At 50.2% G+C, this 23,537-nt stretch overlaps 1 protein-coding gene and 1 long non-coding RNA gene across 3 annotated transcripts; one reads left to right on the top strand and one right to left on the bottom strand.

Annotated features, from left to right (window-relative positions):
* Positions 1-6: 6 nt before the first annotated feature.
* Positions 7-20,263, bottom strand: rims4 (regulating synaptic membrane exocytosis 4). Of its 2 annotated transcripts, none has more exons than XM_029150651.3 (6): positions 19,415-20,263; positions 10,917-11,061; positions 8,446-8,558; positions 8,264-8,365; positions 7,233-7,372; positions 7-4,544 (listed from the first exon to the last, which is right to left on the bottom strand). In XM_029150651.3, exons 1-6 carry the CDS (start codon positions 19,509-19,511, stop codon positions 4,326-4,328), a joined length of 816 nt encoding a protein of 271 aa, XP_029006484.1. In that variant the 5' UTR covers positions 19,512-20,263; the 3' UTR covers positions 7-4,325. The 2 variants fall into 2 exon arrangements, with proteins under 2 accessions (XP_029006484.1, XP_040926775.1); XM_041070841.2 differs by lacking the exon at positions 19,415-20,263 and adding an exon at positions 17,751-18,692.
* On the top strand, positions 14,062-15,123 carry LOC121202243 (uncharacterized). Its single transcript, XR_005897722.1, has 2 exons — positions 14,062-14,288; positions 14,476-15,123. It is a non-coding gene; the product is annotated as an uncharacterized LOC121202243 (long non-coding RNA).
* Positions 20,264-23,537: the final 3,274 nt, after the last annotated feature.

The raw sequence follows: 23,537 nt of genomic DNA, 5'->3' as shown, positions 1-23,537 counted from the left end.
ACACGATGGTGTTAAACTATTTTATTGACAGCTGGAGTAGATTAACAATACACCAAATTGTGCATTTACTCGACAATATAAGGTTTTGCCAAAGAATCAGCGAATATACCTGTGTATTAAATGAGTGCGATGACTAGAATTAAAGGTTCACTAAACGCCTCTGGGAACATTCAGGCCCTCGCGGCTGCGGAACGTGAGCAGACGGACATAAGTCACAGCAGCAGCGAGGCCGCGTCACGTTTCTGACAGCGCTGGGAGGTCCCGAAGCCAAAGCATCACCTTCACGTACAGTAGCATCGTAGGGGCCTTGGGGAATGGCTAATGTCTCAAATGTCCTGAAAAGGCCTCAAATCGCGGTTTCATGATAAGAATTTAAGGCTGTGAACGCTGCACAAACAATGGCTTTATATTGGAAAATTAAAAAAGAGAAGATGCCGGGTTCAAATGAAAGTAAAGCTACAAACGGTCGCGTGCCAAACCAAATGCTTTGGTTGAGAGGATGTAGCAGATGGGACGTGGGGGAACTGTCACGGGAGCCACTATGGGGGAACGTGAGCTGTGGTGAGAGCCATGTTTTCATCCTCCCACTGATATGAGGGCGTCTAAGGACAAAGTGTACATGCTGTCTGTCCAGTGGACTGGAGGAGAAGCTCAGGGAGGAGTCACTGAATGTTTACAGACTTCAGAGGGAATGGGCCCACTTTTAGGTTCATCTTCTGCCAGAACAGACGCACAAAAACAGCACATTCAAATATGTCCAGAAACAACTGGAAGCCTCAAGGACTCATTTAGATGTTCTTCTTTTTTCCTTTGGAAGGTTTTTGGCGGCATCGGCTCTCATTTCCACGTGTAAGTGTACACACAGAGGAAAGAGGCCTTTTTATTGAGCCATAAACATTCAGTTTGTCTGTCTGTTTTTGCAGAATGAGAACCTAAAAGGCAGAATGAGATCTTCCCTCCGACACTTAAACCATCAGGATCGGAAACGTAACATATCATCGTTTGCATTCAAGCACTAGAAGAGAAACAAATGAATCTAGAAACAACCTTTGTTGAAACATGGCCTTTGAAAACACAAGTCAGAATCAGAAAGTCATTAGGAGCAACGCAGACATCATCAGTTCTACGTGACCTTGCTGTGAGAAACGGTTGGAATGGCGACGCTGTAAAACATTTTTTTGCGTTGCTTTGATGCGTTTAAGTGACAATTCTTAGTCCTTAGCCCTGACAACATGTATATTGGTGCGTTTAAGGCCTCTACTTACATTACAATTGATAGTAGCACATAATAAACATCCACGTGGCAGACACCTTAAGAATGTGGGGGATGCGGTGCAGGTACATCACACAGCTTGTTAGTGTGTCGTCAAAGTTACAAAATGTCACAATCAAAGTGGTGACACAGAAAAGTCAGAGGAGCAAAGTTCCACAATCAGTTGAACAAACCAACATGTTCACACCTAATTTCCTAGCGAGGTCGGATGCGGGTCGGATGTGAGGACGGTAAATGGCTCTTTGCCAGCACAAAGTGACAATCTGGAAGAAGTGGAGTCCCTGCTGCAGGTCAGAAGCCATTTCTGTCTCACTGAGATCTATCGAGACGAAACCTAGATCGTTATCATGCAATAATTCTACTGTTCAGCTGTGTGTAAACGTTAGCCATTTATTTGTCCTCAGTGGAAATTCAGCCCTCAGAATACAGAATGTTTCAATTTTGGCACGAACAAACTCACTTGAAGACGTGAGTTCAAGTGATGAAAGCCTAAAAGTACCAGACAGTCTTCACATTGAAATACACAGGACTCAACGTTAAATGATCTAATTTATGTTCGTCTGAATTCAACAGAGATAAGAAAATACATGGTAAAGAAGAACAGGTGAACCTGACAGTGAGCTTCGAAAACCACCTGCTCAGTTTGTCTTTTCCACAGTTTGAAGCCACATTAAGAAACTACAATGTCTGTTCAATATTATTGCTTTACTGGATGAAGCTAAAGACTTTTTAGAGACAGATAATTAATATCCCTGCAACACTACCATGATCTGATGAGCTTGAAAGAAAATTTTGTTGAAATTTGAATTAAAGCAAAATAAACTTTATGTTGAAAAAAATATTTTAGTTTCATTAATATTATTTAACATTTTATTACATATTTTATTTACTATATGAAAGAAAAGGTACATTTTAGTCATCTTGGTAAAAAATGACTAAAGTGCTACATATGAAGGTTTTTAATCACCAACTTCTCCCCTTCCTGTTTATAGCTCATGCTTATAATCTTATAATCAAGTTGTCTGCTAATTAATGAGACAGTTTAATCGATCATGCGGATGCTACCAGCTAATGCTACAATCTTATGGTGCTGTAACTAGTCCCTCCTTCCCCCAGAGTTATTAACCAGCAAATGACTACAGATTCAGTTTGGCTCCGTCCAGACGACAATACAGCCGCAATATATTTACATGAATAACACTGAGAATCATAAAGTGCCAAATCAAATAAAGGTACATACATTTTTCTGCAGTGTGCACAATGTGTTCCCTTTAAAGTCATCCTATTTGTGTCCGTGTTTAAAATCAGACAGATCTTCTGTTTGGATGATGTAAAGTACACTGGGCGCCTCCTGCCTCCCTTTCCCTCCCTGCCTTCGACCCTCCCTCAGGCCGAGTCGTGGCTCATCAGCAGGCGCCTCGGCGGTCGGTGGATTAGGGTTGTAATTTGGGACGAAAGCGACGCCTCTGCACAGAATGCTGCTGTCAGAAGCGGTGGGTGCTTGTTTGTGGTCCTCCCTCACGGTGGCACGAGCCGTGAGTTCATTGAAGAAGACACTTGCTGGTTGAAATTGGCACAGTACAATGTGTTGTTCTACGTCTGTTGGCCAAAGTGTTAAAAAAAGGAGAGGAAATCTGAAAGCATACGTCTAAGAAGCTAAGGAACCTCCCCAACTATCACTAATCTGAGATTCCATCTGACATCTGACATCTGACAAACCACTCAGGCCTCTTCCACCTCGGCTGTTTCATGGCAGTTGAATCTACATGAGGGCGTTTTCTCATTGACTGAATGCATAAAATCTAATTTAGGGTCTGCCATGTTTTCTCTTTCAGTTTGGTTGTGGGTGAGAGATGCTAATGTTTCCTCTGGCTAAAACTGAGCTGTTGTTGTACATGTTGCTGTTTAGGTAATTCATCCTGTAGCATAAAAATCTCTATTTAGATGCAATCTGTTGACTTCAAGTCACAAAACCAGCAGCAAGATGGAGTGTCGTTGTTCAAACCCCTCAAGGCTTCAAGGCTGCACATTCTCTTTGCTACCAAACATTAGCTGATCTGACTGATAAGCACCTTACAGAAAAGATGACAAATGAATCAGCTAATGCTGTGGTTTAGAAATGCACAGACTCCTAAAGCACATCATGGCACATCTTTGGGAACTCAGAACCTGCCTTCAAAGCCTATAAATCTGCCCAGGAACCTGCTTATAGCCAGCGTCGCCAGTAACGGCAATATATTACAGCGCTTACTTGCAAAAACAACAAAAGAAACAGCAGTGCTCTGATCCCCGTGACCATGGAGAAGTCTAGATCCTCCCAGAATGTGACACGTCTGCTCCATTCGTGCATAAATCACTCCACTAAAGGGTTAAATGTGTGACACAAAAATCAAAACATCACAGATGTTTCATTGCTTGACAATCCTGCTGTGCACCGACTCCTTCGCCTTCGACCTGCCGTCGCCAAGCGCTCACAGAAAAGGCAGGTTGATGTCTCAGTGTCACGTTCTCTCTGGACGTGCAGCTGCCCAGTGTCTTCATGAGGACACAGAAAGACAGCAAGCAGAATGGGAATGGAACGTGGGCTGTGAAGACGGTGCAGAGCTGAAGCAAAGCTGAGCCTCGGTGCATTGTGGTCCTGGTCCCGTAGGAAGTGGTGGACGTCGGCTTTGAAGCATCCTCATTAAGCAGGTTTATGTCTTCTCATCAAAGAGCTCGGAGGAGACCAAAGCTTTCCTGTGAGTCTGAGGGGCAACAACAAAAGGAAATGTGCTTCCTGTGAGTCCCAGGAAACAGTCTGCAGTATCAAAAGAAGCACAGTACATGTCCAGAGAGAGCGGGAATGATCGGTTTTGGAGTAATCTCCCAATCAGTGATCCTTCCCCCAAGTGGTTGGACCTGTCAAAGTGCCCTTGAGCAAGGTACTCCACGCCTACCTGCTCTGGGGGGTGGTGCCTGGCAGACCTGGCTCCACAGCACGTGTAAAATGTGTCTTAGAACTGGAACAATGGAATCTTAGCAACAACAAAACCTAAAAACGTCAGCGTGAGTCTTAGGATCGCTCGCAGCACGGCCCGATGGTGCTCTCCAGGGACATCTGGGAGGAGTGGCGGATGAGCGGCGCCATCGTTGGGTCCACCATGGAGGAGGTAGGGAAGAGCTTGTACCACCCGATCACCATGGTGCTGAGGTCCAACTCCTCCAGGAGGATTCGAGCCACACCCATGAAGCATTTGCGATCCATCCGGCCGTAGTTCCCCCAAACAATCACCTGCACGGGAGGAGAGGACTTAGCTGTTAGCGCGCTGCGTTAGCGCTTGCTAATTAGCACTAATCACAACATGCAGCTTTGTAGTGATCAAGCTTGTGATCAGATGATGACATCAGGTGAAACAGGAGGTTCTCATCTCATCGTGAATGTCTGTGTTTGTTAAGGTGGTTCGGTGCGGATCAAACGGGCTCATCGCCTGTCCTGTTGCGGCTGCATGAGAGAAGCATGCACGCGCCCACAGGCTAACTGACAGCGTGATGATGTTAAGAGCGGGTTAATTACTGTTAACGTGGGGGGTTTGTAAATTCGTTGGAGGTCACTGTGGGTTTGGATGGTCTGCCTCCCGCCGGCCGAGAGCAGGCGGAGCTAAATGCAGAGGGACAGAGTGATTATGGTGGTTTGTGTCGTAGGCGTCCTCCTGACATCCCCATAACGTCAGGCCTCATCTCCGATGGCCCCACATCCTATCAGGCAGAGGACAATATAATCAATACGCATCTGCTCGTGTGTCTGTGCACCGACAAACCAATCTGTTTAGCAGGTTTGTGTGTGTCCACAGAGGATTTCCACAGAGACTCAGAATCTGAGCACAGCCCAAAGCCGCTCTGCTCTTCTCGCTCCATTTTAGACAAGAGTGATCTGTGATCTGTGCCTGTGATCTGTTCTTTAAATCGGGTCCGGCCTCAAGCGACGCCTCTCAGCAGAGAGGACGTAGGCATTTAGAAATGAACAAAGGAGAAAAGCGTCGTGTCCTAAATCCTGGACGGTCCCACTCTCCTTGAGGAGCGAGTCCAAAACTACAGCGACAGGTGATGATGGAGCAACAGAAAGGAATTTGACCGAAGAACAGCACAATGGGACAAGAACAACAACAACAGTATCTACTATATAGTATGAAACGTAACGTGGTACCGTCCGCTCAGGGGCCGTGGGTCGATTATCTGAATCTATTACAGGGGATGGATTTCCGTCAGAAACTTTGCAGCATTAAGTCGTGAAGCGATTGAGCCCTGAAGTAAGAATCTAATGGAGGAGCACTTAAAATGCCAGACGCTTCCTCTGCCTGAGCCACCAGGAGCCCCAGGATAATGATGGGAAGACGGAGACTGACCCGTCTTTAAAAGGTCATGAACCTTGAATATGCTTTTAGTCAAACAGCTCACATTTAGGTGCAGAGATAGGAATCTATTAATATCTGCTGTGAATAAAGCTGTTTGTCATGACTGTTTTAAAAACACACAGCTCTGATGAAGCATCTAAATACGCTCTGAGTCTAGCGTCAGATCAGGATGAGCCCGTGTTTAGCTCCATCAGCTGCATATAAAAAACAAAACCAACCGCGACCACATGAATGAGATGAGGCCGGAAATGAGACGATCGGAGGAGAGAGGGAGGACGACAACCCATAATTACACAGGAAGCGCTTAGCGGCTAATAATGCAGCAGCTTCTGCCCAGTGTGAAGGCCTGCAGCCTCCTGCAGCCGGTGACCTCTGACCCCTGTTACACCACACCTGTGTCCCAGCAAGAATGCAATAAAGGTCACAAAAACAGCAGAACCTCCAGCACTGATTCCATCAGCTTCACTTCAAAAAACCCAGAAATGAAGTCACAGTGGAATTAGCGTCAGAGCTGCTGTGTTGGAGAGGAACCTTGTACCTTCAAGCTTTAAGCGAAGGCACAAGGTGGAAGGTCACGTGTTTGTCTGGATTTGAATGAAGGAGCTTGTTTTGTTGTGGAAGTTGAATGAATTTTAATACAGACTCCAGCAGCTCCGTGCTTTGCTAAATCAGGAAGTGACAAATTGAAAAGCGCTGCTGATTTCAGCGATTTTCATTATCCAGCGTGAATGAGTTTGATGAAAGTCGGAGGACAGCGACACAGACAGCAGATAATTAAGAGGGAGGCGTTTAGTGGCTAATTAGGCAGCGACAGGAGCAGCGGAGCCGCCGGGAGCAGAGCTGAGGCCCCTCCGACAAACAGCACAGCTCCCACCTGCTGCTCACTGGGCATGAGACGTTACGCAACAGGAAACAGTCAGGATTTAAGAAAAGGGAAAGAAGAAGAAGCACCAAATCACAACGAGGGCAGAACGTAAAACGAAGGGGAACAAGAGGGAGAAGATGAAGGTGTGACGATGAAGAAGAGGAGAAACAGGCAGGAAACTGTGATAATCAGACTGAAGCTGGAGCCTGAGCCTGAACACGTCACATCCTCAGTGGAACCGCCCTGATCGGGTGGTCCAGTCCTCTGGGTCTGAGGGTTCTGAGCGTGAGGACAGTCACGCTTCACAGCCGGATGCTGAAAACGCAGCTCAGCCTCCTCCTCCTGCGTCTGTGGCTCTTTATTACCCCACTTCATCCTTTCCTGTCATAATAATTATTTCAGTCGGTGGAGGTCACCCAACAATAAACCACGGCGGTGGGTTGTAATGAGCTGCTTCCATAGAAGCATTATGGGATTGTTGTCAGAGGGAGGATGCTCATGAATTCCCATCAGGCCAGAGGAGCTCACCTTGGCTCTGGGTTGAATCGGAGTTATCTCCTGCCCCTCCCTCTTCTGAATGTGTCTGTTTCTAAGTTTGTGGCTTTTTTTAATAGGTTCAGATCTCTGTTTAACAGAGCCCACTGAGGTTAGCGACAGAACAGCCATGACTCCATCCGGACAGTTTATTAGGGCTGTGTCTCACCTGCACCACTTTCCCCTGGGGGCTTTCGGAGAAGACGAGGACCTGGTTGTACAGAGGATCCAGACTCTTCCTCACCGACTTGGTCTTCTTCTTGGCGACGCAGACGCCGTTCTCCAGGAGGTAAACCTTGATGTAGGCGGCTGGAACGACAGCAGGTGGAGCGTTAGAAGCAGTCAGACCGACAGGAGGCTGCAGCAGAGGACGCGGCCAAACGAAGGGCGTCACATACAATGAAGCTCAATGTCGACCTGGGTTCAAGCCGTGCGCGGCATCGACTGGAAGAACTAGAACAGATGCAGCCAACGAACTAAAAGCGTTTCATCCCAGTTTTTGTGTGTTGTCTGACTCTTGTTTCCGCATCCGCTGCCGCCTCCCACCGAAGCAGCATCAGTCACACACACGCGCCTACGTCCTGGGAGGAAGCTGGCGGCTCTAATAACAACCACAGAGATGCTGCTGACTTTGACGGACGCTCTCACGCTGTTTGTGCTTTGCTCAAGGCTTTTCCCTAATTGTTTTTTGGCCTTTCCCTTTTTCGCCGACTGCAGCTGTTTCGTTCTTATGCAATTAGGATCAATGCTTAAACATTAAAGCCACAGCGACTGTAGTGAAGTTACCACATCCACCCTGCAGCCAAATGAATAAATATCCCCAGGAAACAGCAGCAGTCAGGTTGATGTCAGCAGGTTGTCACTAGTCAGTTTATTAAGCTCCAGTCCCAGGTTGGTACCGATCCTTCAACCAGGTCCACTGTGAGCGCTCTGCTCTGGGGCTGTGACGACCTGAGGAGCTCATAAAGGCCTGTGAGCTGAGTGTTCAACATTACAGGAACATGCGCTGTTTAGACTCAGACACCAAGTGTGAGTGATGCATCTCTCCCAGTATCAACAACAACACCATATGTTGCTACGTATTGAGCTGCTAACCTCCCTCTGGCCCTCTTTAATACTATAATCACTGAAAGCAGCTCCTTCATTCATGTAACGCTCTAATCTGGTCTCCTCATTGGGGGTTGGGGGGTTGAGACTGACCTGGAGGTCCCTTTGAGCCTGGCTTCATAGTGAGGCCTCTGGCCTGGACGACCTCCACCTCCAGAGCTCCGTTCCTCTCCATCAGACCGATCTCAACGTCACCTGGACGGTAAAAACAGGAACAATGAGGACGGAGGCGCCTTAAAACAGAACAGAGCAGCAGCACGTGGACTCTTTGTCACCCATGGATGTGGTGGCCAGCGTCTGCCGTCCCACGAACTGGGCCGGGCCCATTCCATCCAGGAAGTCGCTAAACTGCGCGTCGGACGCCAGACACATGCCGCTGTAGTTGAGACTGTGGAGAAAAGAGGAAGCAGAGAGAGACGTGAAACCAGTGGTTTGAACGAGCAAATCAAGACAGTCTGGACGAATGCTCTGAGTCAACCCTCAACACAGGTAGATAAACACAGATGTTCGTCATCAGCTGGAACGCTCCTTCTTTTGGAGATGAAGCTTATTCCTCCATTTAACTCTTTTTCCAGCTAAATGTCTCCAAAACTGCAACGCACTCCTCTGAACGAGACCGCCTGCGAATGACAGCCCAGTTATTCTGGGTCCTCCGACATTATATAACGTTAGACCAGGAAGGGTTTGGAGCGGCGCTGGTCCAGTCAGTGTCACTGTAGTTGGGCCAAGGACAGCGTCTGGCTGCCAGCGAGGAAGCTGACCCACTTACAGCAGATCACTGCCCAGAAGACAGCTTATCACCGTCAGGACATAAACCTGCAGCAGTGACAGCGCTGACCTTAAATCACGGCAAAATGTCATCAGCTGGTGAAAGAAGGCTGCAAGTTTGTCTCAATTCATTTAAAATGACACAAACAACGACTGTGGTTGAAGAAAAGAGTGCTTGGAAAAAGAAGTTATATTAAAAAAGGAATCAGGAAACAGTCCTTACTAGAAGCATTTGTCTCTGGGTGGAGCTTTTGGCAGGCTGAGGGGGCGTGACCAGGGCCTCTGCCCTCATGGGTTCGAACCCCACTGCTCTGTACAAGACAACATCCGCCCTCCAGTACTAACCAGTGGTGCCTCCCTCCAGCACCCAGAGCTGTAAGCTAGCGCTAACGCTAACTGAGATGCTGGAGCTAATCAGACTAACGCGTGCCTCATCACTACTGAGTCGCGTGTTCTCCAGCAGACAGAGACCACATGAAGACGTTCTCCCTCCTCCTCTCACGCCTCTGGCTTCTCTCCAGGCTTCGCTCCCATCCTTCATCACCTTCTCTCTCCTCCTGTGGTGTGTTTCTTATTCCCACATTTCTCCCTCCTGACCTTTGCTTCCCGTATTCTTCTCCTCTCTTCCTCCCAGAATCTCTTTAACCTTCATCTGCCTCCTTCTTGCCTCTACATTTATACTTCCTTCTAGTTTATAGCTGTCCAGTCTTTAATCATCACTGTCATGAGGAAAGTGCTTCACATTCACAAGGACCACAACCGACATCAGCCAACGACTTAGTGCTAAAATATTAACTAGACGCGTCCGAGCAAAGTCACACCGGCTGACATTTACATAAACTTTAGAATGAGAAAAATCATTTTCATTACAAAATAATGTACAAGACTGTGATTATGAGACAACCACTTATCCTGGATCAGGACGAGCCCAGGTCATGTTCTTCCTGCGTGTGAAGCTCTCTGACGTGTGTATTACTGGGTGCTGAATTATGTGATTATGATGTTTGTGTGGAGATTACGCTGCTATTTCACAGAAATAGGATGCTCAATGTAAACCACAGACTGACGCACAGGAAGCAGCACAGATCAGCATCCGTTGGAGCCATGGTTCTGCCTTTAGGTGGAGATCCCACTGACCGCTCCCATGGACCCGGCCCACGTGGGTTCGGGGTCGTTCACAGCCCACAGGGGCGTTTCCCCCGACCACAGTCATCACAAAAAACCACCAATCAATTCGCTCCTGAGCTCATTCACTGGCTTTTCAATCAGCTCGGAGCCAAACGCACACTGACAGACAGAGGCTAATGATCCGGCCGGACTTTCCATCTGTGTTGTGAGGTCTGTAGCTCAGAGCATGAACAGGCTTTAGCCGTTAGCTTTTCTGTTGCCGTAATAAGCTCAGACCTGATACCACCACATTAACAAAGAGCCCAGTGGTTTTTGTAGTAGGAGCCATGTTTGCTGCTCGCATTCTAACCTGTTTCCTGTTCATCCAGCCGTTCCTCTCGCTCTGTTTATTTCCATCTATTTGTCTTTTTGATGACTCCTCATCACCAGAGACAGTTTATGTACATGGATCCCACATATCCATGTAACATTTTCCATTTATTTCGCTTAGATTGATTTATGCCACTGTATCTTCCACAGATACAGTAAATCAAATGCTGCTCCAGCCTCCTCTTGTTTGCTCTGTGCTCTTTGCCTTTCGACCCTCCCACCCCCCATCCGTCTTTCAGTTATGTAACGGCAGGAATTCACGCCGGGTTGCCAGGTTGGCACAGATCTGCCTGCGTGTGCGTGTTGAGTAGTGCTACGTCACTGCTGATGTCATAGACTGCGCCATCATATGAGAGAATCACGCATGCAGGAGGAAGTGACAACATCTGACAGGTTTATTTCGCAGTCTGTGTTCACGTCAACGTTGTGTGTGTGAAAACAGCTGCAGCTGGAGCTGAACGAGCGTGGATGGGTTACTCACTTGCCCTCGGAGCCGTAGCTGTTCATGCTGTCCTCTATGGACTCGTGGCTGGCCTGGCGGATGGTCCTGCTGGGCATCTCCACGGCCAGGCCGGTCTCTGTGCTCCTCTGGATGGCGCCCTTCAGCTTCCTGCCCTCTGTGTCCACTGTGGACACACACACACACACACACACACACACACACACACACACACACACACACACACACACACACACACCTGGATTTAGGCCGCTGTGATGAAACTGCTTTGAAAATCATGAACCCTCTTGGAGGATCCCCCGGTCTGAGCAGGTCAGACACAGCTGTTTATGTGCTTGTCCTTCTGTGACCTCATCAGTGTCGGTGGAAGGACGACCACACTGACTAGAAATCACTTTAACAAGTCCAAGGACGGAAGCGCCTCCTCCAAGCGAAGACATACATCTTGTCTGAAAATAAACCACCAAATCGATGCACGGCGCTCTTTATGGGTCTGTATCCGCTGACTGCAAGGTGCCCTTTGTGTGTATGTGCTGAGGAGGGCGGGTCCACAATGATGAGGACCAGCACCAGGACCGGGCTTTAAAGTCGTTTCCTTTTAACAGTGAGGATGAGAACATACATACGTCTAAAACAGGTTGGAAATAGAAAGACGATCAATTGAATCAGACTTTATATTTGGCTCAGTCAGTGCTGCACTGATCAAAGTGTCTGTTCCTCACCTTAATAGAAGGAAAAATGCACACACACACACACACGTGCGCGCGCGCACACACACACACACACACACCGTGAGCTTAGCCGTGTTTCAGACCGACCTAGAACGGAGCTATTTCCATCGTGTCCATGTGGGACGGGTTCTGGCAGATCTGGGTTGTTGCTTCTGTTCCCGACTCCTCATATGATCAGCTTCTCTTGTGTTGGTTCCACTGTCATTCAATAACGCTGCAGAGGTCGTGACCTGCAGCATCACCATGAGCGCGTCCTCCTCCTGTGGTTTTCATTACCCCTTTTCCTGGAATGTTTTGGCTCCAGAGGACGGTTGTGGCTTTGTCGTTTTCCATCAGAGACGTGTAAAGAGAGGAAACGCCGTGCAGAAACGGATTTTAGGCAGAACTGAACCATGGGTCGCTGCATTTGCTGCTCATTGGATGCACCTTGGACCACAGCAGTTTGACCTTAGGCCCAGTGAGTCTTACTGTGTTTACAGTGTCTTAGTGTCTGTGGACACAGACCACGAAAACGCTGAGCGAGCGCAACGTCACAGCGTCACAACGTCACTGCGTCACTGCGTCACAACGTCACAACGTCACAACGTCACAACGTCACTGCGTCAGCGTCACTGCATCACAACGTCACAGCGTCACTGCATCACAGCGTCACAACGTCACAACGTCACAACGTCACAGCGTCATAGCGTCACAATGTCACGGCATCACAGCGTCACTGCGTCACTGCGTCACAACGTCACTGCATCAGCGTCACTGCATCACAACGTCACAGCGTCACAGCGTCACACCGTCACACCGTCACTGCATCACTGCATCACAGCGTCACAGCGTCACAACGTCACAAAGTCATAGCGTCATAGCGTCACAATGTCACGGCATCACAGCGTCACTGCGTCACAGCGTCACGGCATCACAGCGTCACTGCGTCACAACGTCACAGCGTCACAACGTCATAGCGTCATAGCGTCACAATGTCACGGCATCACAGCATCACAACGTCACTGCGTCACAACGTCACTGCATCAGCGTCACTGCATCACAACGTCACAGCGTCACAATGTCACGGCATCACAGCGTCACTGCGTCACAACGTCACTGCATCAGCGTCACTGCATCACAACGTCACAGCGTCACACCGTCACACCGTCACACCGTCACTGCATCACTGCATCACTGCATCACAGCGTCACAGCGTCACAACGTCACAAAGTCATAGCGTCATAGCGTCACAATGTCACGGCATCACAGCGTCACAGCGTCACAACGTCATAGCGTCATAGCGTCACAATGTCACGGCATCACAGCATCACAACGTCACTGCGTCACAACGTTACTGCATCAGCGTCACTGCATCACAACGTCACAGCGTCACAACGTCACAGCGTCACAACGTCATAGCGTCATAGCGTCACTATGTCACGGCATCACAGCGTCACTGCGTCACTGCGTCACTGCGTCACTGCTCGCTGAAGTGACTGAAGCGGATCCTCATCTCCCACGGCACGCGGGCGGTCCCATGTGGACCAGCGCCGGGTCACGTGCTGGTCCGGTGCAGCACCAGCAGACTGCAGCTTCACAGCCCACAACAAGCAGCCAGAGAAACGGCGCCACCCAGAACACCTGCTACACACAGGAGCAACAGCTGCTTCCAGTCTGTGGAGGCGACAGGGAGCTGCTGGCGGCTGATAACGCTGACGATGCCGTCCAAGTATTTGTCTGTTCACTGACTTTTACCCAGTTTACTGCCGTAATTAATAACATATAAATATCAGTGGCAGAACTGAAGCTCCAGGTGGGAACAAACTGCAGAATGACTGAAGGGTTTAACTTCAGGTTAAAATCTATTCTGTGACACCGCATTGTTTCACTTAAGATGGCCGACTCATGGACCTCCTGCTTTAATAACTGCTGGCATCATTTCTGGGCGTGGGAGGAATCTGGTCCCTGCTGAAAACTGTTGCTTTCACAGCGTTCATCGCTGCAGCGACAGGTGATCGCCCTGAAACACAAGCGTCCAGACAGATGTTGGCTTAGCAGCATCTGCTTGGAAAGTCAGGCCAGACCCATTCTCACTCCGTGACCAGCTGTTGTTGTTAATTTGTTTCCAGATGTTTCAGATATCCAGTCAGACATTAGGAAGGACGACCGCTGAGTTGCCCTCTTTCTTCACCACCGCTCGTCAAACTGGAGTCATCCATTTTAATATTTGACTTAATTGTATTTGACTTAATATTAACTGATTAAATAAAAGCTTCTTCTTCGATCTGTTCTCACATCTCTGCATTTCCAGACAAAAAAGCAAAATCCCACTCCTCTAAAATAGCTTAGTGCCGAGTGTAGTTCACAGCATGTGATGCGGAGCGCCCGCTGTGATGTAGCACAAAAAGTGTCTGATGTGACGCACACAAGTTGTGATGTAGCAGTCAGAGAGCCAGGACTCATTAGTTTGTCTCCCAGCAGAGGGATATTAACGAAAGCGGAGCAGACACCAAAATAGCAGCTCCTCCTTCACCACACTGCTCGGTCCGAGCGGCCGGCCGGCAGACACGACTCACAGACGCTGAGACGCCAGCGTGCTGTAAAAGCTGCCTAATTATGACTGCAGTCACTGCCGTACGCGTCAAACACCATCTCCAACTTCTACATCACCAGGTCCTAAAAGGTTTGTCTCCATCTTATTGCAAAGTAGAATAAAGTAACAGAGTTGAGGCAGAGCTGCACAACCGGGCTGTAAGGATGATTAAATGCCTCAATTAAATAAAACAGATGTACTGCAATATCCAGTGAGTGATGCTGTCGCAGTCCATTCATTACACAAAAGCCAAAATCTGGCATATTGTGCTTTTCAGAGCGAGACGGAGGAGAGAGGATCGTGAGAGGAGCCGAAGGAGGAACGCCTTTGTGTGGAGCTGCAGCAGCTGAAGACAACGACCGCACACAGAAATGGATTAAAAAGATGTTTTATGACGACACAAACTGCAGGATGGAGCGCGGTCACAACTAATTGCTTCACTGCAAGACAGGCGTTTTTGAAGTGTGAATCCCACGAGTGGCTTCCTGTTTATTCAGAGCTGTTGGTGACATTATTAAACTGTTTATTCTTGCACCAGCTCTGTTTATTTATTTATGCTTCATCAGATGTGGGGGGATGTGTGTGTTTATGGGGAGTCACACCTCCGGCCCAGTCCCAACGTAGAAGCAGGGACTGGTTTCGTCTGATCTAAGTGCTGGTGTTTAAGGAGTCCAGCGCCGGCAGCTCAGGTTAAAGACGACCACGGGGAATGAGCACAGGAGGCTCGATCACGGAGGGTGGAGGTGGATGACGCTCCCATCCCTCCTTCCTGACAGGGCTTTTATAGTGGATGTTTTCCGTCACCTCCACTCGGGTCAATGGAGTGTCCCGGTGACCTGTGGGGCCGTTATTGATCAGAGCTTCCAGCTGCCGATATTCCAGTTAAACCTTTGTATTGATTAAACATTTGTGTCATAAAAACCTCCATTCGTCTCTGGTTCATTAGTGACCTTTTTAACCTGCTGCACTGGAGCAGCACATACACACACAGCTGTGAGGCCTCGATGGGTGAAATGAATCACGCCCGATCACGAGACGTCACGGCTCGTAAATCATACACGATAACACGTTTAAGCTTTAAGAAAATAAACCACCATAATAGACACGTTGTCTGTCGCAAAATGCAGTTCATCTACAGAAGGAACTTCTTTATATTTGACAAAGGGCCAGTTTGAAACAGACACAGCTGAGTTGAAGGATAAAAGGAGACGATCCGTCAAAGAGTTAATAACCAGACAGAGAGAGGCATAAAGACGGAAATAATCAAATACCATCAAACCTGGAGGCAGATTTCCTCTAAACATTAAATCATGTGTGAATGGAGCAATTCAGCAAACTCTGTTTTTACAACTGCGATATTTATCTTTGTAGAGCGAGAGACAAAGGGCCGTTAAATCAGACGTCTTCCTCCTGTTCGGCCTCTGTTTCCACTGAAAGATTGAACTGTGTGGTTTGAATGAAAAACCACACGCTGTCATTTATACATGGACTGTCAGCAGCAGACTGAGCTATGCTATGTGGCTAATGTTAGCATGTTACATGTGACCATGCTGCGTCTGACGCAGCCTTGTGTCCATTTGTTCAAACACACGACTGCTGCAGAGATCTGTTATTTATCAGCCGTACTTTTTCGGCGGCAGCTGTTCTCGTTCCTCATCCTGGTTTATGATGACTGGACACTTTCCCCACGCTGCTGCAGGGACGTTAAAGCGGTTCCTTCACTTCCTCCAATCAAATGCACTCAACAATATGTTATGAGAAAAATGTCTGAGCACAAACTTTAACTGCTCTAAAACCTCAACTATTACAAAGAGTTCAGGACGCTGGTTTTGCATTTACAAGAAGGATTCTAATTACAGCCCGGACGCGCTGTGATGCAGGACAGAGGAAGTCAATCAGGTCAATAAGTAATGAATGGTTTAAAAAGTGTAGCACAGTCGCAGTGATACAACCGCCCTCAACCTGGAAACACACGTGCTCAAAGTCAAGCCTTTGGGCTTCATGGAACCAGCGGCAGCGTGAAAACACACAGGAAGCTGTTTGACCTTGAGGGGCCTGAAGGTCAAACAGCGGCCGAGCGGCTCCGGTCCAACACGCTGCATGCTGAGCGCCGGACCGGCCTCGGGTCCGTCCGTCCTCACTGACTCACGGCCTCTTTTACAGCGGGTCGAGCTGTAAAACACGCGACGCTTCCGTTGCTCCTGGATCAGCGCCCCGTGGACCGGACCGCAGCCAGAACGCGACCGCACCGGACCCGTTCTGAGCTCCTTAAGTCCTATTGCATCATGATCTCTGGCTAAGGAAGTTGTAATGAATCACAGTGCAGCTTTTGTTCTGCTTCTCGGGCTCAGGACGGGGAAGGAACACCTGCCGCCGTCGCCTCCTCCCTGTGGAACAACCTCCTTTTCTGGAAGCCCATTCTTTACCCTGACTTTTCTGGGTCAGTCCTCGGCTCAGCTGCAGCCGCTCCCGTCCTCTGACTCCTTCTGCTGTTACTCACAATCACATTTGATTAAAAGCCCCAAATGATGATTGGTTATTTTACTCTCAAACAGGTCAGTTTTATATTCATCTCCTATTTGCATCGTATCAGGGAGAGGAGGAATTAAAGGTGGAGGCGATATGAGATTAAAGGCCAACGTGAGGGAGGAGACCTAATGAGGCATTTTCATTCCTCCGTCCTCCCCTCGTGTTTCTGCCTTTTTGCCTCCACGACCCATGAAGGTGCTCCGTCCTTCCACCGCAGCGTCATCCATCCATCATCCTCGGCTTAATTCTGTCCCTGCGTCCTTCCTTCCTTCCTTCCTTCCTTGCGTCCTTCCTTGCGTCCTTCCTTGCGTCCTTCCTTCCTTCCTTCCTTCCTTCCTTCCTTCCTTCCTTCCTTCCTTGCGTCCTTCCTTCCTTCCTTCCTTCCTTGCGTCCTTCCTTGTGTCCTTCCTTGCGTCCTTCCTTCCTTCCTTCCTTCCTTCCTTCCTTCCTTCCTTCCTTCCTTGCGTCCTTCCTTCCTTCAACATCTTTCCTTCCTTCCATTCGTTGAAGGCTAATGCTCCACTTCCTCCTGCAATAAGTGACATCTCATCACATTAGCTGCTTTTTCAATGCTGCAGCCCCAGAACACATCACACACGCATTCAGCTGACTCCCTCATTCATAACTTAACTCAAGGCTTTTAGCTTCTTTTGAAGGAAAAAGTGTCTCAACCTTCAGGATTCCATACAGGAATTCATCTTCTCTATAAGAGGAAATGTAAATCACCTCCTGCCATCTGCCGCACAGACATAAAACTTCATCATCAGTTTAACACAATGAAATGAAAGAATCCACTTGGCACATTTTCCTGTGAGAACATTTGTTCTGTCCAAGCAGAGAACGACAGCAGCACGTTCTCACACAGAACCAGAGCGGCTCCGCTTCCTTCTGTGGCAACGAGCCTCTGATGCACGCGTTCCCACCAGTGATTATGAAATCAAAGAAATGCTCTACACACAACACTCACAACGCAGGTTTGACTTGTTTTCTGCTGTGGAGGAAACGTACACGTGTGTGTTTTACCTAAAACCAGCGATGGAGCTGCTTCTCCGGCTCCAGCCGCGTGTCTGTGTTCACTGTGTGTTTCCACAAGCGCTCGCGCGCCGTTAAAACGAGGGAAAACAGCCATTAAAAGCCAATTTAAGGTGGAAAGACGGTTAACCTGCAACAAACAGGAGAGACGACGATCCCGGAACAGGGAGAGGGAGAATTAACCTGCAATCAGGCCTCTATTTAGCCACAATCAGCAGCCATATTAGCATTTAATTAGAGCGAGAGCCACAAACCGCGGTCGGCTGATTACGCACACACCGCCTGCATGTGTGAGTCTGTGTGAGGACGAGCAGAAACAGGAGGAGACGCTGCAGCTGGAGGCGCCAGGAGCACAGGCATCAGCAGCCATTCACACCAGGAGACGCACACAGGCACTGACACCGGAGCAGTCGTCATGTTGTGACGGCTGTGGATAAAGATATTCAGCCTCAATGACGGGACGCACAATCCTCTGGTACCGAGCGGATTAGTAGCACAGAGAATCAGAGTGATGCCACGCAACAAAACACATTACATCATCCAACGCTTCCACATCAGGAAGCACTTGAGCCGATGGACAATCAGGTTAACAAGGTGAACACACACACACACAAACAGACACACATGCACGCATGTACACACACACACACACAAACAGACACACACACACACATACAAATGCACACACACACACACACACAAAAACAGACACACACATGCACGCACGCATGCGCAAACAGACAGACACACATGCACACACACACATACAAATGCACACACACACACACACACAAACAGACACACATGCACGCATGTACACACACACACACACAAACAGACACACACATGCACGCACGCATGCGCAAACAGACAGACACACATGCACGCACGCACACAAACACAAATGCACACACACACACACACACACACACATACAAATGCACACACACACACACACAGACGCACACACACACACACACACATACAAATGCACACACACACACACACAAACAGACAGACACACATGCACGCACGCACACAAACACAAATGCACACACACACACACACACACACACACACACACACAAATGCACACACACACACACACAGACGCACATGCATTCTGACCCACAGACACTGGATCCGCCACAGCTAATGTTACAGAAATGAAGGTCTGCTCTGAGGTCACTGATGTGGTTTCAAACACCATTTGGGCCAAAAATGACCTGAGAACATGAGCAAAACCATTGATCAGACGTCTGTGAGCGAGGCGTCGTTGGGTTTGGTCACAATGTGAAATGTGTGTGTGTGTGGGGGGGGGACCATAAACCATGGTTTTGCTATCAAGGTGAGGACGCTGTGACAACGTGGGGACACTTGGCAGGTCCCGACTGGTCCGAAGCTTCATTTAGGGTCAAGATGTGATTTTAGGGTTGAGGTTAGAATTGAGTTTTAGTTCAGATTAGAGCAAAGATTAGACGTCTGTGTGTGTGTGTGTGTGTGTGTGTGTGTGTGTGTGTGTGTGTGTGTGTGTGTGTGTGTGTGTGTGTGCGTGTGTGTGCGTGTGTGCGTGTGCGTCTGAGTGTGTTTGTTTCCGTGTTTGTGTCTGTCTCCGCGTGCGTGCGTGCGTGCGTGCGTGTCTCGCGCCCACTCACCCCCGTCGTCCTCGTCGAAGGAGTTCATGCAGGGGAAGTAGATGGCGAGCGCCTCGAAGGAGGCGGACAGGCTGATGCGGCTCTGGGAGCGCTCCATGTAGAGGCCCGGTGCCGGGCCCGGGCCCGGTTCGGCCGGCTTGGCCAGGCGCGGCTGGGCATTCTTCACGCGGAGCACGGCTCGCGGCGTCTTGGATGCGTGTCGGCTGCCGCCCGCGGCAGGTCCTCCTCACCGCGAAACGAGTGTGGGAGACGTGGACGCCGGACGCGGACCGAGGTCCCTCAGCGACGTGACTTCAAGCTTCACACAGGAAAGTCCGCTCGCACGTGAGCCGCGGGTTGTTTGTGACGTGAAGCTCAGACGAACGCAGCTCCGCTCGGAGGTCACGCGTTCATTCTGAGCTGCTTCGACCCCTGAACTCAGTCCGACATGTCCCGTCTGAGGGCCGGCGTCACAGCCGCTGAAAGGGAGGACACGGAGGTGGAGGTGCTGCGCGTCCGGTCCGGTCCAATCACAGCCCGGTCATTTCCTTTCGTTTGGACACAACACTTGCATCATTTCACACCAGCGAACCGGGTCCGAAGCGGAGACGCGGCCGCAGGCGCCGCGTCCCGGAGGCGCGTCAGACGCAGCAGCTGCAGCTGACGACGATCTGTTGCTGCCGCTGCGAAGTGGAGCGCAGATTACAGATGCGGTGCCGCGGCTCCGAACGCTGCCGACGCGGTGCCGCCGGCTCCCTCCCTGCGGTGCTGCTCCGTCGCGAGGCTGCGCTGACGCTCTGTCGGAGATGAGGACGAACGGAGAGAGCGGTGCTGAGTCTGACTGGACTCATTCACGGGCGAGACGCGAGGAGAGAGACGAGCGCGGGGGGGGGGGGGGGGGGCAGACTGTTGCTGGCAGCCCGACCAATCAGAGCGCGCGTGAGGGAATATGGGCGTGGCTCCGTGACAGGGGCGATGCAGCGCAGAGAAGTTTTCATCTCTTCCCTCTTTACTTTGATCTTCTCTGGTGCTGTTATTTACAGACCACACGTTCATCAAGCAGAATTTCAGCAGGTTTCTTTATTTGTTGGCGTTTTGTTGATGATTTATTAACTGGCTGATTGGACCCGTTCCCTTCAGGACCCGTTTGTTTCTGCCTTTTGATTGTTCCTAAACACAAACGCGTGTGTCACCGGTGAACACACTCCACGTTCTGCTCCGATCACAGCAGTGAATGAGAAACGGGACGTCAGAACGACCTCTGATCCGGAGCCTCGGTCCCTCTCTCATGTTCTAGCTCCACGAGGAACCGAGCGCGGAGACAGCGCGACTCCTGCGGACCAGAACCTGCGCTGTGTCCCTCTGCTTCACCTCTGATGTGCCTCTTGTTCTCTGTGGAGCAGGGGGAGGAGGAGGAGGAGGAGGAGGAGGAGGAGGAGGAGGAGGAGGAGGAGGAAGAGGAGGAGGAGGAAGAAGAAGAGGAGGAGGAGGAGAAGAGGGAGGAGGAGGAGGAGGAGCAAGTGGAGGAGGAGGAGGAGGAGCAAGAGGAGGAGAAGGAGCAGGGGGAGGAGGAGGAGGAGGAGAAGGAGCAGGGGGAGGAGGAGGAGGAGGAGGAGGAGGAGGAGGAAGAAGAAGAGGAGGAGGAGGAGGAGGAGGAGCAAGAGGAGGAGGAGCAAGTGGAGGAGGAGGAGGAGGAGCAAGAGGAGGAGAAGGAGCAGGGGGAAGAGGAGGAGGAGGAAGAAGGAGGGGAGAAGGAGGAAGAGGAGGAGGAAGAGGAGGAGAAAGAGGAGGAGGAGGAGGAGGAGGAAGAGGAAAAGGAAGAGGAGGAGGAAGAAGAGGAGGAGGAGGAGCAAGTGGAGGAGGAGGAGCAAGAGGAGGAGAAGGAGCAGGGGGAGGAGGAGGAGGAGGAGAAGGAGCAGGGGGAGGAGGAGGAAGAGGAGGAGGAGGAGGAGGAGGAGGAAGAAGAAGAGGAGGAGGAGGAGGAGCAAGAGGAGGAGGAGGAGGAGGAGCAAGTGGAGGAGAAGGAGCAGGGGGAGGAGGAGGAGGAAGAGGAGGAGAAGGAGGAAGAGGAGGAGGAAGAGGAGGAGAAAGAGGAAGAAGAGGAGGAGGAGGAAGAGGAGGAGAAAGAGGAAGAAGAGGAGGGAGGAGGAGGAGGAGGAGAGGAAAAGGAAGAGGAGGAGGAAGAAGAGGAGGAGGAGGAGCAAGTGGAGGAGGAGGAGGAGGAGCAAGAGGAGGAGAAGGAGCAGGGGGAGGAGGAGGAAGAGGAGGAGGAGGAGGAGGAAGAAGAGGAGGAGGAGGAGCAAGGTAGGAGGAGGAGGAGGAGCAAGAGGAGAGGAGGAGGAGGAGGAGGAGGAGGAGCAAGAGTAGGAGGAGGAGGAGGAGCAAGAGGAGGAGGAGGAGGAGGAGCAAGAGGAGGAGGAGGAGCAGGGGGAGGAGGAGGAAGAGGAGGAGGAGGAGGAAGAGGAGGAGGAGGAGGAGGAGGAGGAGGAGGAGGAGGAGGAGCAAGAGGAGGAGGAGGAGCAAGAGGAGGAGGAGGAGGAGGAGAAGGAGCAGGGGGAGGAGGAGGAGGAAGAGGAGGAGAAGGAGGAAGAGGAGGAGAAAGAGGAAGAAGAGGAGGAGGAGGAGGAGGAAGAGGAAAAGGAAGAGGAGGAGGAAGAAGAGGAGGAGGAGGAGGAGGAGCAAGAGGAGGAGGAGGAGGAGGAGGAGGAGGGCTCAGTAATAAGGCGCTTGGAGGGGCTCCATTCATCTTCCTGCTCCGTAGATGAAAATCACAGACGACGCACACGGCCACAACGAGCAGAACCGGGCTCCCTCCAAACAGCAGAACCGGACTCCGTCTGTGCACGAGAGGAGGCGATGAGGACGAACGTAGCACACGTCGGTCAGTGATGCTGAGGCCGGAGCCGCCGCTCGTCCACGTGAGGCTGAGCAGCAGCTCCTCTCATGTGAACGTCATGAAGCCGTGGTCCCTGATCCTCAGAGGAGGAGGCCTCCTCCTCTGAGGCCTCCTCCTGGTGAAGCACGGCCCTCATGTTGATGCTGCTGCTGTGAGCGTGTCCCTGCACTGCTCATCACAGCAGCGCTGACCTTTTCCTGCCAGCGGCCGCCTCCATCTGCTCGTCTGCCGGAGCCGCGCTCCCTCCGTCCGTCTCTCCGTCCGCCCCCCCCTCTGTCCCTCCATTCATCCGTCCCTCCGTCCGCCCCCCCCTCTGTCCCTCCATTCATCCGTCCCTCCGTCCGCCTCCATCTCCATCTTGTCTGTCTTCATCCAGTGTCCTGTCCTGCACGTTTAGCTTCACAGTCTGTTTGTTGCCTCATCGATCGTTTTGCCTGCAGCTTCTCACAGTGGCCGTCAGTGAAGCTCGTCCTCCAACAAAGCAAAGTTTGTCCTTTAATATCACGATTGTTACTTAGTTTGTGGAAGGAAGCTGTTTGAAAAGAACAAATGAGCTGTCACTCATGTAAGACGGATCATTTAAAATAAATAAACGGCTTGTTTCCTTTATCCTGTTCCTATTTCTCTTCATTTCTCCTTCATTAACTTCACCTCCACACCTGTAACTCAGCTTATGAGCATCTTTCACCTTGACCTGACACAAAATCTGGGCGTTGCCACAGCAACTGCACGTCGCAGCGACAATGTCAGCATCAGCTGACACTGATGTGAGACGACAACGCCGCCAGAGAGAAGCAGCTGAGGAAGAGGAGGAGGAAGGAGTAAAAGAGAGCGTGAACTGTGCTTCAGGTGACGTTGGTGAAAAAGGACCAAAAGACAGAGCAGACTGTAGGTCACACACACAGACACATGTACAGACACACAAACGCAGACACAGACACACACACGTATACACACACAAACGCAGACACACACACACACACACACACACACACACACACACACAGACACATGTACAGACACACACACACACACAAACTTGTAAAAGCAGACACACACAGACACGCAAACACACACATGTATACACACACAAATGCAGACACACACGCGCACACACACACACACATGTATACACACGCAAACGCAAACACACACAGACACATGTACACACACGCAAACACAGACACAAACAGACACATGTACAGACACGCAAACGCAGACACACACACACACACACAAATGTATACA

This window comes from Betta splendens, chromosome 5, assembly GCF_900634795.4.
Source record: "Betta splendens chromosome 5, fBetSpl5.4, whole genome shotgun sequence".
Lineage (NCBI taxonomy): Eukaryota > Metazoa > Chordata > Actinopteri > Anabantiformes > Osphronemidae > Betta > Betta splendens.
The sequence above is the reverse complement of the archived record's forward strand: the minus strand, read 5'-3'. Positions and strand labels throughout refer to the sequence as shown.